General features: G+C 40.7%; 1 protein-coding gene across 2 annotated transcripts in view; it reads right to left on the bottom strand.

The window, feature by feature from the left end:
- Nucleotides 1-7,966: 7,966 nt before the first annotated feature.
- CERS2 (ceramide synthase 2) overlaps nucleotides 7,967-13,333 on the bottom strand; it is a 63,794-nt gene continuing 58,427 nt past the window's right edge. For both annotated transcript variants that reach the window (XM_056545698.1, XM_056545699.1), the window contains exons 9-11: nucleotides 12,916-13,022; nucleotides 12,022-12,175; nucleotides 7,967-9,001 (exon numbers count right to left, since the gene is read on the bottom strand). In XM_056545698.1, the coding sequence (XP_056401673.1) occupies nucleotides 8,870-9,001; nucleotides 12,022-12,175; nucleotides 12,916-13,022 (393 nt within the window). In that variant the 3' untranslated portion in view covers nucleotides 7,967-8,869. The remainder of the gene's footprint in view (nucleotides 9,002-12,021; nucleotides 12,176-12,915; nucleotides 13,023-13,333) is intronic.

Genomic DNA, 13,333 nt, shown 5'->3' with positions numbered 1-13,333 from the left:
TGTAGAATACCCCTATGTCCACCCCTGTGCAATCCCAAATTTAGTCCTCAAATGCGCATGGTGCTCTCTCACTTCGGAGCTCTGTCGTATTTCAAGGAAACAGTTTAGTGCCACATATGGGTATTTCCATATTCGGAAGAAATTGCACTACAAATTTTGGGGGGCTTTTTCTCCTTTTACCCCTTATGAAAAGGAAAAGTTGGGGTCTACACGAGCCTGTTAGTTTAAAAAAAAAAAGTTTTACTCCAACATGCTTGTGTTGCCCTTTTTATTTTCACAAGAGGTAAAAGGAAAAAAAGACCCCCAAAATTTGTAACACAATTTCTCCTGAATACAGAAATACCCCATATGTGGGCGCAAAATGCTCTGCGGGCGCACAACAAGGCTCAGAAGTGAGAGCGCACATGTTCATTTGAGGCCTAAATTGGTGATTTGCACAGGGGTGGCTGATTATACAGCGGTTCTGACATAAACGCCAAAAAATAAATACCCACATGTGACCCCATTTTGGAAACTACACCCCTCATGGAACGTAAGAAGGGTTATAGTGAACTTTAACACCCCACAGGTGTTTTACAAATTTTCATTAACCCCTTAAGGACCAAGGGCGTACAGGTACGCCCTTGGACCTGCTCTCCTGATATAACGCGGGGTTACACAGTAACCCCGCGTCATATCACGGCGGGCCCGGCGTCATAGTGAAGCCGGGACCCGCCTCTAATAGCGCGCAGTGCCGATCGCGGCACCGCGCGCTATTAACCCTTTAGCCGCGCGCTCAGAGCTGAGCCGCGCGGCTAAAAGTGAAACCGAAAGTGGCCGGCTAGCTCAGTCGGGCTGTTCGGGATAGCCGCGGCTAATCGCGGCATCCCGAACAGCTGACAGGACAGCAGGAGGGCCCCTACCTGCCTCCTCGCTGTCCGATCGCCGAATGACTGCTCAGTGCCTGAGATCCAGGTATGAGCAATCATGCGGCAGAATCGTTGATCACTGGTTTCTTATGAGAAACCAGTGATCAATAATGAAGATCAGTGTGTGCAGTGTTATAGGTCCCTATGGGACCTATAACACTGCAAAAAAAAAGTGAATAAAGATCATTTAACTCCTCCCCTATTAAAAGTTTGAATCACCCCCCTTTTCCAATAAAAAAAAAAAAAATGTAAAGTGTAAATAAAAAGAAAAATGAACATATATGGTATCACCGCGTGCGGAAATGTCTGAATTATAAAAATATATCATTAATTAAACCGCTCGGTCAATGGCGTCCGCGCAAAAAAATTCCAAAGTTCAAAATAGTGCATTTTTGGTCACTTTTTATATCATTTAAAAATGAATAAAAAGCGATCAATAAGTCCTATCAATGCAAAAATGGTACCGTTAAAAACTTCAGATCACGGCGCAAAAAATGAGCCCTCATACCGCCCCATACACGGAAAAATAAAAAGTTATAGGGGTCAGAAGATGACAATTTTAAACGTATTAATTTTCCTGCATGTAGTTAGGATTTTTTCCAGAAGTCCGAAAAAATCAAATCTATATAAGTAGGGGATCATTTTAATCGTATGGACCTACAGAATAAAGATAAGGTGTCATTTTTACCGAAAAATGTACTACGTAGAAACGGAAGCCCCCAAAAGTTACAAAACTGTGTTTTTTTTCCAATTTTGTCGCACAGTGATTTTTTTTTCCGTTTCACGTAGATTTTTGGGCAAAAGGACTGACGTCATTACAAATTAGAATTGGTGGCACAAAAAATAAGCCATCATATGGATTTTTAGGTGCAAAATTGAAAGAGTTATGATTTTTTAAAGGCAAGGAGCAAAAAACGAAAATACAAAAAACAGAAAAAACCCCGGTCCTTAAGGGGTTAAAGTTGGATGGGAAAAAAATATATAAAAATTCACTAAAATGCTGGCGGTACCCTAAATTTTTTCATTTTCACAAGGGAAAATAGGAAAAAAAAAGCCCCCCAAAATTCGTAACCCCATTTCTCGAGTATATAAATACCCCATATGTGGATGTAAAGTTCTCTGCGGGCGCACTACAATGCTCAGAAGAGAAAGAGCGCCATTGGGATTTGAAGAGTAAATTTGTCCGGAATTGAAGGCCACGTGTGTTTACAAAGCCCCTATAGTGCCAGAACAATGGACCCCCGACACATGTGACCCCATTTTGGAAATTAAACCCCTCATGTAATGAAATAAGGGGTACAGTGAGCATTTATGCCCCACAGGTGTCTGACAGATTTTTGGAACAGTGGTCCGTGAAAATGAAAAATTAAATTTTTTATTTGCTCAGCCCACTGTTCCAAAGATCTGTCAAACGCCAGTGGAGTGTAAATACTCACTGCACTCCTTAATAAATTCTGTGAGGGGTCTAGTTTCCAAAATGGGGTCACATGTGGGGGGGGGGGGGGCACTGTTCTGGCATCACGGGGGGGGGGGCTTTGTAAACGCACTTGGCCCCTGACTTCCATTCCAAACAAATTCCCTTTCCAAAAGCTCAATGGTACTCTTTCTCTTCTGAGCATTGTAGTTCGCCAGCAGAGCACTTGACGTCCACACATGGGATATTTCCATACTCAGAAGAAATGGGGTTACAAATTTTGGGGGTAATTTTCTCCTATTACCCCGTGTAAAAATGTAAAATTTGGGGAAAAAACAGCATTTTAGTGAGAAGTAATTTTTTTTTTCCATTTACACATCCAACTTTAACAAAAAGTCGCGAAATACCTGTGAGGTGTTAAGGCTCAGTGTACCCCTTATTACGTTCCTTGAGGGGGTGTAGTTTCCAAAATAGTATGCGATGTGTTTTTTTTTTTTTTTTTTTTTTTTGCTGTTCTGGCACCATAGGGGCTTCCTAAATGCGACATGCCCCCCAAAAACCATTTCAGCAAAATTTGCTTTCAAAAATCCAAATGTGACTCCTCTTTTGAGCATTGTAGTTCGCCTGCAGAGCATTTTACATCAACATGGGGTATTTCCAGACATGGGGTTGCAAATTTTGGGGGGCATTTTCTCCCATTACCCTTTATAAAAATGGTAAATTTGGGGGGGCGGGGGGGGGAAACCACTATTTATTTTTTCATTTACACATCCAACTAACGAAAAGTCATCAAACACCTCTGTGGGGTGTTAAGGCTCACTGGACCCCTTGTTACATGCCTTGAGGGGTGTAGTTTCCAAAATAGTATGCCATGTGTTTTTTTTTTTTTTGCTGTTCTGGCACCATAGGGGCTTCCTAAATGTGACATGCTCCCCAAAAACCATTTCAGAAAAACTCACTCTCCAAAATCCCATTGTCGCTCCTTCCCTTCTGAGCCCTCTACAGCGCCTGCCGAACACTTGCCATAAACATATGAGGTATTTCCTTACTCGAGAGGAATTGGGTTACAAATTTTGAGAGGATTTGTCTCCTTTTACCTCTTGTAAAAATTGGGTCTACAAGAACATGCGAGTGTAAAAAATGAAGATGTTGAAATTTCCCCTTTTTTTTCTGTTATTCCTGTAAAACACCTAAAGGGTTAACAAACACTTACTGAATATCATTTTGAATACTTTGAGGGGTGCAGTTTTTATAATTGGGTCATTTGTGGGGTAATTCTAATAGGAAGGCCCTTCAAATCCACTTCAAACCTGAACTGGTCCATGAAAAATTCAGATTTTGAAAATTTTGGGGAAAATTGCTGCTGAACTTTGAAGCCCTCTGATGTCTTCCAAAAGTAAAAACATGTCAACTTTATGATGCAAACAAAGTAGACATATTGGCCCAGATTTATCAAACTGTGTGAGAAAAAGTGGAGTGATTTCCCCACAGCAACCAATCAGTTCAGGTTTCACTTTATTTCAGATCATTAGTTGAGCTGTGATTTGTTGCTGTGGGAAAATCACTCCACTTTTTCTCTCACACAGTTTGATAAATCTGGGCCATTGTATTTGTGAATCAAAATATAATTTGGAAGGTCTATTTTCCTTACAAGCAGAGAGCTTCAAAGTTAGAAAAATTTTCAAATTTTTTTCATCATATTTTGGAATTTTTCACCAAGAAATTATACAAGTATCGACAAAATTTTACCACTAACAAAGTAGAATATGTCACAAAAAAAAAATCTCGGAATCAGAATGAAAGGTAAAAGCATCCCAGAGTTATTAATGCTTAAAGTGAAAGTGGTCAGATGTGCAAAAAACGCTCTGGTCCTACAGTAAAAATTGGCCTGGTCCTTAAGGGGTTAAGGACCGAGGGCGCACCTGTACACCCTGGTTCTGTTTACCAGGGTTTAAACCGTTCTCACGAGCAGAGAATGCTTCAAACCCAGTCAGTCCCAGTTGCTATGAGCAGCCAGAACCCATGGTTAGGGCCAAGCACCACCGTTCAGGCCAATGCACGGCCATAACCCTTTAGACACCACGATCAAAGTTGTTCGTGGCGTCTAAAATTTTGGGTTAAGGGTGCCAATTAGCTCAGTGGAGCCAATCGGGACATCCGCAGCGTGTCCCTATCAGCTGAGTGGACGGAGGGAGAGCCCTTACCTGCCTCTTTGCCATCCCATGCAGGCTGGAGCAGTAGAGCTGGCATAGCATTAAACAGTGTATGCAATCAAAAGATTACACGGTATAGTCCCCCTATGGGGACAAAAAAAATAAAAAAGTGAATTAACCCCTTCCTAATAAATTTGAATCACCCCTCATCCCATTTTTTAAATAAAATAATGTAATAAAAAACAATCATGTGGTAACGCCGCGTGCGTAAATGTTCGAACTATTAAAATAAAAGGTTATCAATGGCGTACACAAAAAAATTCAAAATAATAAACAAAGTTCAAAACTGCATTTTTGATCACTTCATATAACAAAAAAAAAAAAAACTAATTAAAAACGATCAAAAAGTCCTATCAAAATAAAAATGGTACTAATAAAAACTACAGATCACGGTGCAAAAAATTTTTTAAAAAAATTTGCCATAACAGCCCAATATACAGAAAAATAAAAAAAGTTTTTCAATTTCCCCCCAACAAATTTTTTGGGTTTTGCGATAGATTTTCTTATTAAATGATTGATTGTCATTACAAAGTACAATTGGTGACGCAAAAACAACCCTCATATAGGGGTGTTAGTAAGCAGTAAGAAGGTGGCGTCTGAGGCAGCGGTGGCAACTTTAGCGGAAACTTGTCAAACACCTGTGGGGTGTAAAGGCTCACTGTACATCTTGTTACGTGCCTTGAGGGGTGTGGTTTCCCAAATAGTAGGCCATTTGGTTTTTTCTTTTGCTGTCCTGGCACCATAGGGCCTTCCTAAATGCGACATGCCCCCCAAAAACCATTTCAGCAAAATGTGCTTTCCAAAATGCAAAATGTGGCTCCTTCTGAGCATTGTAGTTCGCCAGCAGAGCACTTGACGTCCACACATGGGGTATTTCCATACTCAGAAGAAATGGGGTTACAAATTTTGGGGGGCATTTTCTCCTATTACCTCTTAAATTGTAAGTTTGGGTAAAAAAAAAACCAGCATTTTAGTGAAAAAATTTTTCATTTACACATCCGACTACCGAAAAGTCATCAAAGACCTGTGCGGTGTTAAAGGGGTACTCCGGTGAAAAACTTTTTTCTTTTAAATCAACTGGTGCCAGAAAGTTAAACATATTTGTAAATTACTTCTATAAAAAAAAAATCTTAATCCTTCCAGTACTTATTAGCTGATGAATGCTACAGATGAAATTCCTTTCTTTTTGGAACACTGATGGCATCACGACCACAGTGCTCTCTGCTGACATCTCTGTCCATTTTAGCAACCATGTATAGCAGATGTATGCTAAGGGCAGCATGGTGGCTCAGTGGTTAGCACTACTGCCTTGCAGTGCTGGGCACTTGGGTTCAAATCCCACTAAGGACAACAAATATAGAGTTTATTATTATTATTATAATGACGTCAGCAAAGAGCACTGTGCTCGTGATGTAATCAGAGAGAATTTCAAAAAGAAAAGAATTTCCTCTGTAGTATTCAGCAGCTAATAAGTACAGGAAGGATTAAGATTTTTTAATAAAAGTAATTTACAAATCTGTTTAACTTTCTGGCACCAGTTGATTTAAAAGAAAAAAGGTTTTCACCGGAGTACCCCTTTAAGGCTCACTGGACCCCTTGTTATGTGCCATGAGGGGTGTAGTTTCCAAATAGTTATGGCACCATAGGGGCTTCCTAAATACGACATCCCCGCAAAAAAAACATTTCAACAAAATTCACTTTCCAAAATCCCATTGTCGGTCCTTCCCTTCTGAGCCCTCTAGTGCACCCACAGAACACTTTACATCCCCATATGAGGTATTTCCTTACACCAAAGAAATTGGGTTACACATTTTGGGGAGCCTTTTTACCTTTTACCCCTTGTAAAAATTTTAAAAAACAAGAACATGCTAGTGTAAAAATTGAGATTTTGAATTTTCTCCACTTTGCTGCTATTCCTGTTAAACATCTAAAAGGGTTAAACTTTCTGAATGTCATTTTGAATACTTTGAGGGGTGCAGTTTTTAGAATGGGGTATTTCTAATATGAAGGCCCTTCAGTTTTGAAAAGGGATTTGAACTGGTCCATGAAAAATTCAGATTGAAAATTGTGAAAAATTTGAAAATTTCTGCTGAGGTTTGAAGCCCTCTGATGTCTTCCAAAAGTAAAAACATGGCAACTTTATGATGCAATTATAAAGTAGACCTATTGCATATGTGAATCAATATATCATTTATTTTGAATGTCTATTTCCCTTACAAGCAGAGAGCTTCAAAGTTAGAAACATGCAACATTTTCAAATTTTTCATGAAATTTTTGAATCATTCAAGAAATGATGCAAGTATCGACCAAAATTTACCATTATGATAAAGTGGAATTTGTCAAGAAAAAACAGTCTCAGAATCAAATGTCTCAGAATCAAGTAAAAGGATCCCAGAGTTATTAATGCTTGAAGTGAAAGTGGTCAGATGTGCAAAAAATCGGGTCTCTGTTCCTTAAAGGAGTAGTCCAGTGATGACCCAGTGGTGAACAACTTATCCCCTATCCTAAGGATAGGGGATAAGTTGCAGATCGCGGCGGGGTCCGACCGCTGGGGCCCCCTGCGATCTACTGTACGGAGCCCCGACAGACCGTGGGAAGGGGGCGTGTCGACCTCCGCACGAAGCTGCGGCCGACACGCTCCCTCAATACAACTCTATGGCAGAGCCGAAGCGCTGCCTTCTGCAATCTCCGGCTCTGCCATAGAGATATATTGAGGGGGCGTGTCAGCCGCCGCTTTGTGCGGGGGTCGACACCCGCTATCTGGCCGGAGAGCCTGGCTCCCGTACAGAGCGATCGCAGGGGGCCCCAGCGGTCGGACCCCCCGCGATCTCAAACTTATCCCCTATCCTTAGGATAGGGGATAAGTTTTTCACCGCTGGACTACCCCTTTAAGGTGAAAATGGGCTTGGTCCCCAAGTGGTTGAAGGGGTACTTTACTGGAATTTTTTTTTTTAATCAACTGGTGCCAGAAAGTTAAACAGATTTGTATTCACTTCTATTAAAAAAAAAAAAAAAAAATATTAATCCTCCCAGTACTTATCAGCTGTTATATGATCCACAGGAAGTTCTTTTCCTTTTGAATTTCTTTCCAGTCTGAGCACAGTGCTCTGTTGACACCTCTGTCCATATCAGGAACGGTCCAGAGCAGGAGAGGTTTTCTATGGGGATTTGCTTCTACACTGGACAATTCCTAAAATGGACAAATGTGCCAGCAGAGAGCACTGTGGTCAGACAGAAAAGACATTCAAAAAGAAAAGAAATTCCTGGAAGGATTAAGATTTTTTAATAGAAGTTAATTACAAATTTGTTTAATGTTCTGGCACCAGTTGATTTAGAAATAAATAGAAATTTTACACCCAAGCCTGTAAATCATGTCACACATTATATTTGCACTATGGTATTGCAGCCTCGTCATAGATCACAATGGGGAGACAATCACCAAGATATTTTCTATACAAATATTTATTACGTTACAGTTTATTAGTTCACAAGAAAGATGGCCGCCCTCACTGTAACAAGGCCGGCCAATAGTAAAACGTAATGGAAGCATGATCTACCTCAAGGTTTAAAAAGAACATCTGTATCATGAGTGTGGAATTGGACTGAATCCAGTTATCCGCATGGGAAAATACATAATCAAAATTACTATAATAAATACATCTATTAAATCATCTATTGAGAAATTACAGAGTCAATGACAAGGAATTACAGACAATGGTTGGCGATCACCCAACAAGTAGGACGTGCAGTATTCACATTGATTGTCGTCAGTCTAACAGTTGTGTCCAACATGGCAAATCACGAGTCTGAGGTGCTTAAGGTTACGAAGCGCATTGTTCTTACAAAACTAAAATCAGGGAACATCCAATGGACAGTGGTTCAACCCATGGAACTGGGTATCAAAACTCAGCATGACCAATGCAATCAGGTGGGCGCCTTCATCGCCCCTATCCAGGTCATACAACTCTCGTTCTCCAGTTCAAATGCAAAGAAACAAAAGTCATCTCTGGAACGTACATAAGCGTCTGCAACACCGGAAGATGAGCAGAAACCTCCTCTCCTGTCCAATAAGCAGCAGGCACTTTTGGCTAATAGGTCAATCGATATGAAGGCTTCATATTCTTGTAGGGAGGGAGATGTAGAGAGATTAAGTTTATTGTTTTATTAAGGTAAAAAAAAAAACAAAAAAAAAAAAACAGCCTGTGGAGAAGCTTCAGTCATCACCCTCCACAGCTTTTTGAGAAGGTCTTTGAGATGTTGCCAAGGTTTCAGTAGTGTGAAGTAAGGAGCCAGTACTATTTGGAGGATGAAGCAGCTACAGGTCTATTCCAGGGTCAGTCTGCCTTGTGGTGGTTATTATTCTGCACTGTATGACCATTGGACACTGACCCATTCTTGGTGGGTTCCTCGTCGTCTTCATCCGGAATGTCAGTTTCATCTTTGTCACTTCGGTCATCTTGCTCCAGCTGGAAGAGTTTAAGCCATTAGAAACCAACTAGAGAACAGCCAATGTGTCTTCATATAAAACAAAAAGCCAAGCCAAGTGTCAGCCCCTACATGCTACAAGGTCCTTAAAGGGGTACTCCACTGGAAAACTTTTTTATTTCAGGTGCCAGAATGTTAAACAGATTTGTAAATTACTTCTATTAAAAAAAAATCTTAATCCTTCCAGTACTTATCAGCAGCTGTTTACTATAGAGGAAGTTCTTTTCACAGTGTTCTCTGCCGACACCTCTGTCCATGGCAGGAACTGTCCAGAGTAGGAGCAAATCCCCATAGAAAACCTATCCTGCTCTGACCTGGACAGAGGTGTCAGAGAGCACTGGTCAGGCAGAAAGGAAATTCAAAAAGAAAATAAATTCCTGTGGATCATACAGAAGCTGATAAGTACTGGAAGGATTTAGTTTTTTTTTTTTTATAGAAGAAATTTACAAATCTGTTTAACGTTCTGGCACCAGTTGATTTAAAAAAATATGTTTTCTAGTGGAGAACCCCTTTAACCTCTTAAGGACTCAGGGCACACCTGCACACCCTGGATAGCGGGTCGGTCCCAGCGGCTAATGAAAGCCGGGACCCTGGGCTAATCGCGTATGGCACTAGTTGTTGTGCCGCGTGCTATTAACCCTTTAGACGCGGCAATCAAAGTTGACGGCAGTGTCTAAAGTTGAAAAAAAAAAAAAAAAAATGCATCCCGGCAGCTCAGTTGGGCTGATCGGGAACACCGCGGTGTCCCGATCAGCTAGGATGCTGAAGGAAGGTCCCCTACATGCTTCTTCAGCGTTCGATCAGCGATTGACTTCACCGTGCCTGAGATTCAGGCAGGAGAAGTCAAGCCCCGATAACACTGATCATCCGCATGTAGTTCTGATGCCGATGATCAGTGTTAGGAATCAATGTAATGCATGTCATTGCCCCTAGAGGGGGCTATAACATAGCAAAAAAAAAAAAAAAAAAAAAAATTTTTTAAAGTTACTAATGATGAAAAAATGTAAACTGTAAATAAAAATAAACATATGGCATATCGCTGCATTTGGAAATGTCAGAACTATAAAAATATATTGTTAATTAAACTGCACAGTCAATGGCGTACACGCAAAAAAATTCCAAAGTCCAAAATTGCTTATTTTTGGTCACTTTTTATAGCACAAAAATAAAAAAAATTATCAAAAGTCCAATCAAAACAAAAATGGTGCCAATAAAAACTTCATATCACGGCGCAAAAAAATGAGCTCTCATACCAGCCCGTACACGGAAAAATTATAGGGGTCAAAAGAGGACAATTTTAAGCATTAATTTTCGTGCATGTAGTTATGATTTTTTTTCTAGAGGTACGACAAAATTAAACCTATATAAGTTGGGTATCATTTTAACTGTATGGACCTACAGAATAAAGATAGGGTGTCATTTTTACTGAAAAAATGTACTGCGTAGAAACGGAAGAAATTATTTTTCTCAGTTTCGCTGTGGATTTTTTGGTAAAATGACTGATGTCATTACAAAGTAGAATTGGTGGCGCAAAAAATAAGCCCTCATATGGAATTTTAGGTGCAAAATTTAAAGGGTTATGATTTTTAAAGGGTAAGGAGGAAAAAACGAAAGGGCAAAAACAGAAAAACCCTGCGTCCTTAAGGGGTTAAAGGTTGTACATGGTATTATATTAATATATGACCGCTTTCTTCAGACACATCACCACTCTCGTCTATTGGCTGTGGTGTTACAGCTGAACACTTCAAGTGAATACTAGACACAGCTAGTCACATTTTTCCAACTCTCCTAAAAACACTTTTAAGGGTGCGTTCACACATGCATATTTTTGGACTTCAATGGGCAGCAAAATCTGCTGAAGAAAATCTGCAGCAGAAAATATGCATGTGTGAACGAGCCCTAAAAGATCATCAGACATGTGGAACCATGACTGCATACTGAGCCAAGGAAGTAAACCGTGCTGCCGTATGCTTTATCTGGCTCTATCTAGAGATCAGAGGGTGTATCAGCATCGAGACCCTAACCGATCTAAATTTGTGACATGTCACAAGTTTTTATAAGAGTAATGTTTTAAAGGGGTTATCCAGGATTAAAAAATCTATTATTTCTTCAAAAACTAGCGCCACACCTGTCCTCAGGTTGTGTGTGGTACTGCAGCTTAGTTCCACTGAAGTGAATGGACCAAAGTTGGAATATCCCACACAACCTGAGGAACGGTTTGGTGCTGTTTTTGGAAGAAATTAGCTTTTTTTTTATTATTATTGCCGAATATCCCCTTTGAGATTGCTTAGTGACTGTCAAGAACTCGATCCATTTAAGGGTCTATTCACCCGGCACAATTTCCGCTTGCGGAATTACGCCTCAAATTAAAGCCCATAGACTTCTATGGGATTCCAAACTCCCATTCACACTTCTGAGTTTCCGCTTGCGGAATTTGACAAGCGGAAACTCAGAAGTGTGAATGGGAGTGCGGAATCCCATAGAAGTCTATGGGCTTTAATTTGAGGCGTAATTCCGTAAGCGGAAATTGTGCCGTGTGAATAGACCCCAACACTGCTGCTGGATGTTCACATGGCGGATTTTCCACCTTGAGATTCTCGGACTGCACAGATCTGCGTCATCACCATTAATGGCAGTGGTGCCCGTGAGTAATTCCGGCAAAAGGATAAACATGTAAATTTTTTTGGGGGAGTGCATTTCCACAGCAGAGTTTCCCGCCGCTGAAATTCTGCGTGAATGGGTCAGTGGAAGACCCATTCTCACCAATTCTAGATTAGTGCAGCGAAAGTAGTTTGTCTCAGAAGGTGGGGGCTGGAGCACTCCAAGATAACCGATGGTCCATGGAGACTGCAATCAGACACTTCTCCCCTATCAACAGCATAGGGGGTAAAGGTTTTATTGGCTGAATAACCCCTTTAAATTGGGGTCAGAACAGAGGAGTATCAGCTCCATGCTGAAACATTTAATCTCAAGTTAAAGGGTTCTCTCATCAATGACTTACCTTGCCTGTAAGAAATTTATGGGCCATGCCAAGGATAAGGTAAGCCCAGAATATGTGTAGACATTGTAGTACCCACAGCATGACATTAAAAAAGTAATAACCAAAGAAAGGTGGGTAAATCTCCAGAGGGTACACCCAGGTACAATGAAGAATCCTGCAAAAGATGAAAAAATAAATAAATAAAAAAAATCATATAAGCATCTAGCAATAACCCTAATAGAAATTAAAGAGGACCTGTCACCAAATAAAACTTTTAATATAGTGTTCCTCATATAATTAGCAGACACTTACTTGCTTTTAAAATTATCAACATAAATATGTTTAAAATGTAATAGAAAAAAATGGCCACTAGGTGGCTCTGTTCTGTTCCCTGCCACAATTAATACAGTGAATTCGGTCTCCTCCTGGCCTGCCAGGAGTCCAAACTCAGGAAGCGTTTCTCTGCACTGAGCTTGATTGACAGCTGCATAGAGCCTCACTGAAAGATACACAGAACCTGAGGTCTTCTATTCATCACAGCACTGCATCCATGTGAGGGCGGAAATGGTCCCCCAGCAGGCTTCAGTGATGTCATGCCTGCTGGCAAACGCCCACTTGCACTATGTGAGCAAGAAGAATGGTAAGATACACAGCTTTTTAAAGCTCTGAAATTGTTTTTAAAGGGTTGGAGAAGTGTTAGGGAACATAGCCTGAGTTTGTTTAGAAAAGTTTATTTGGTGACAGGTACTTTTTAAAGGTGGAGCCACAATGCCTGTGACCAGCTTTAGGAGCATTCTGGTTAAGAAAAATATAAAAATAGCTAATTTTGCTTCTTGGCTACTACGGTGGAAACAAGGAACGTTCCTTTCAACCCTAGAGAGCCCAGCCGCATCCATAACTTCCGCCACTACTCACCAGAACGGAAAGATAATAATCCTTGTGATGATGAAGACTAAAGCAAATACTACAAACAAGTTGTTGCAGGTCTCCTTCCAGCCGGCGTAGTTAAACATCTTTGCAGACTGTAAAGGGGATAGAAGAAATTCTCATTGAGTCTCACATCAGCAGGAAGCCAACAACGGCGCTACTCCAGGTCAAGGCTGGGATTACCGCTAGTGTTTAATGGACCATGCCATACACTGTATGGCTGGAGGCTATATGCCTGTGGGGGAACATACTGCCAGCCTAATGTGGGGGGGGGGGGGGGGGGGGGGTAGTCCACTAAAGATATATAAGTGTGAATAGGAATTTGTTCATGTTTTTTAAATTTTGTTTTTTATTTAACTATAGTCTGGCCCTCCAACGGTCTGAGGGACAGTGAACTGGCACCCTG

This window comes from Hyla sarda, chromosome 11, assembly GCF_029499605.1.
Source record: "Hyla sarda isolate aHylSar1 chromosome 11, aHylSar1.hap1, whole genome shotgun sequence".
Classification (NCBI taxonomy): Eukaryota; Metazoa; Chordata; class Amphibia; order Anura; family Hylidae; genus Hyla; species Hyla sarda.
This window is presented reverse-complemented; position numbering and strand designations above follow the sequence as displayed.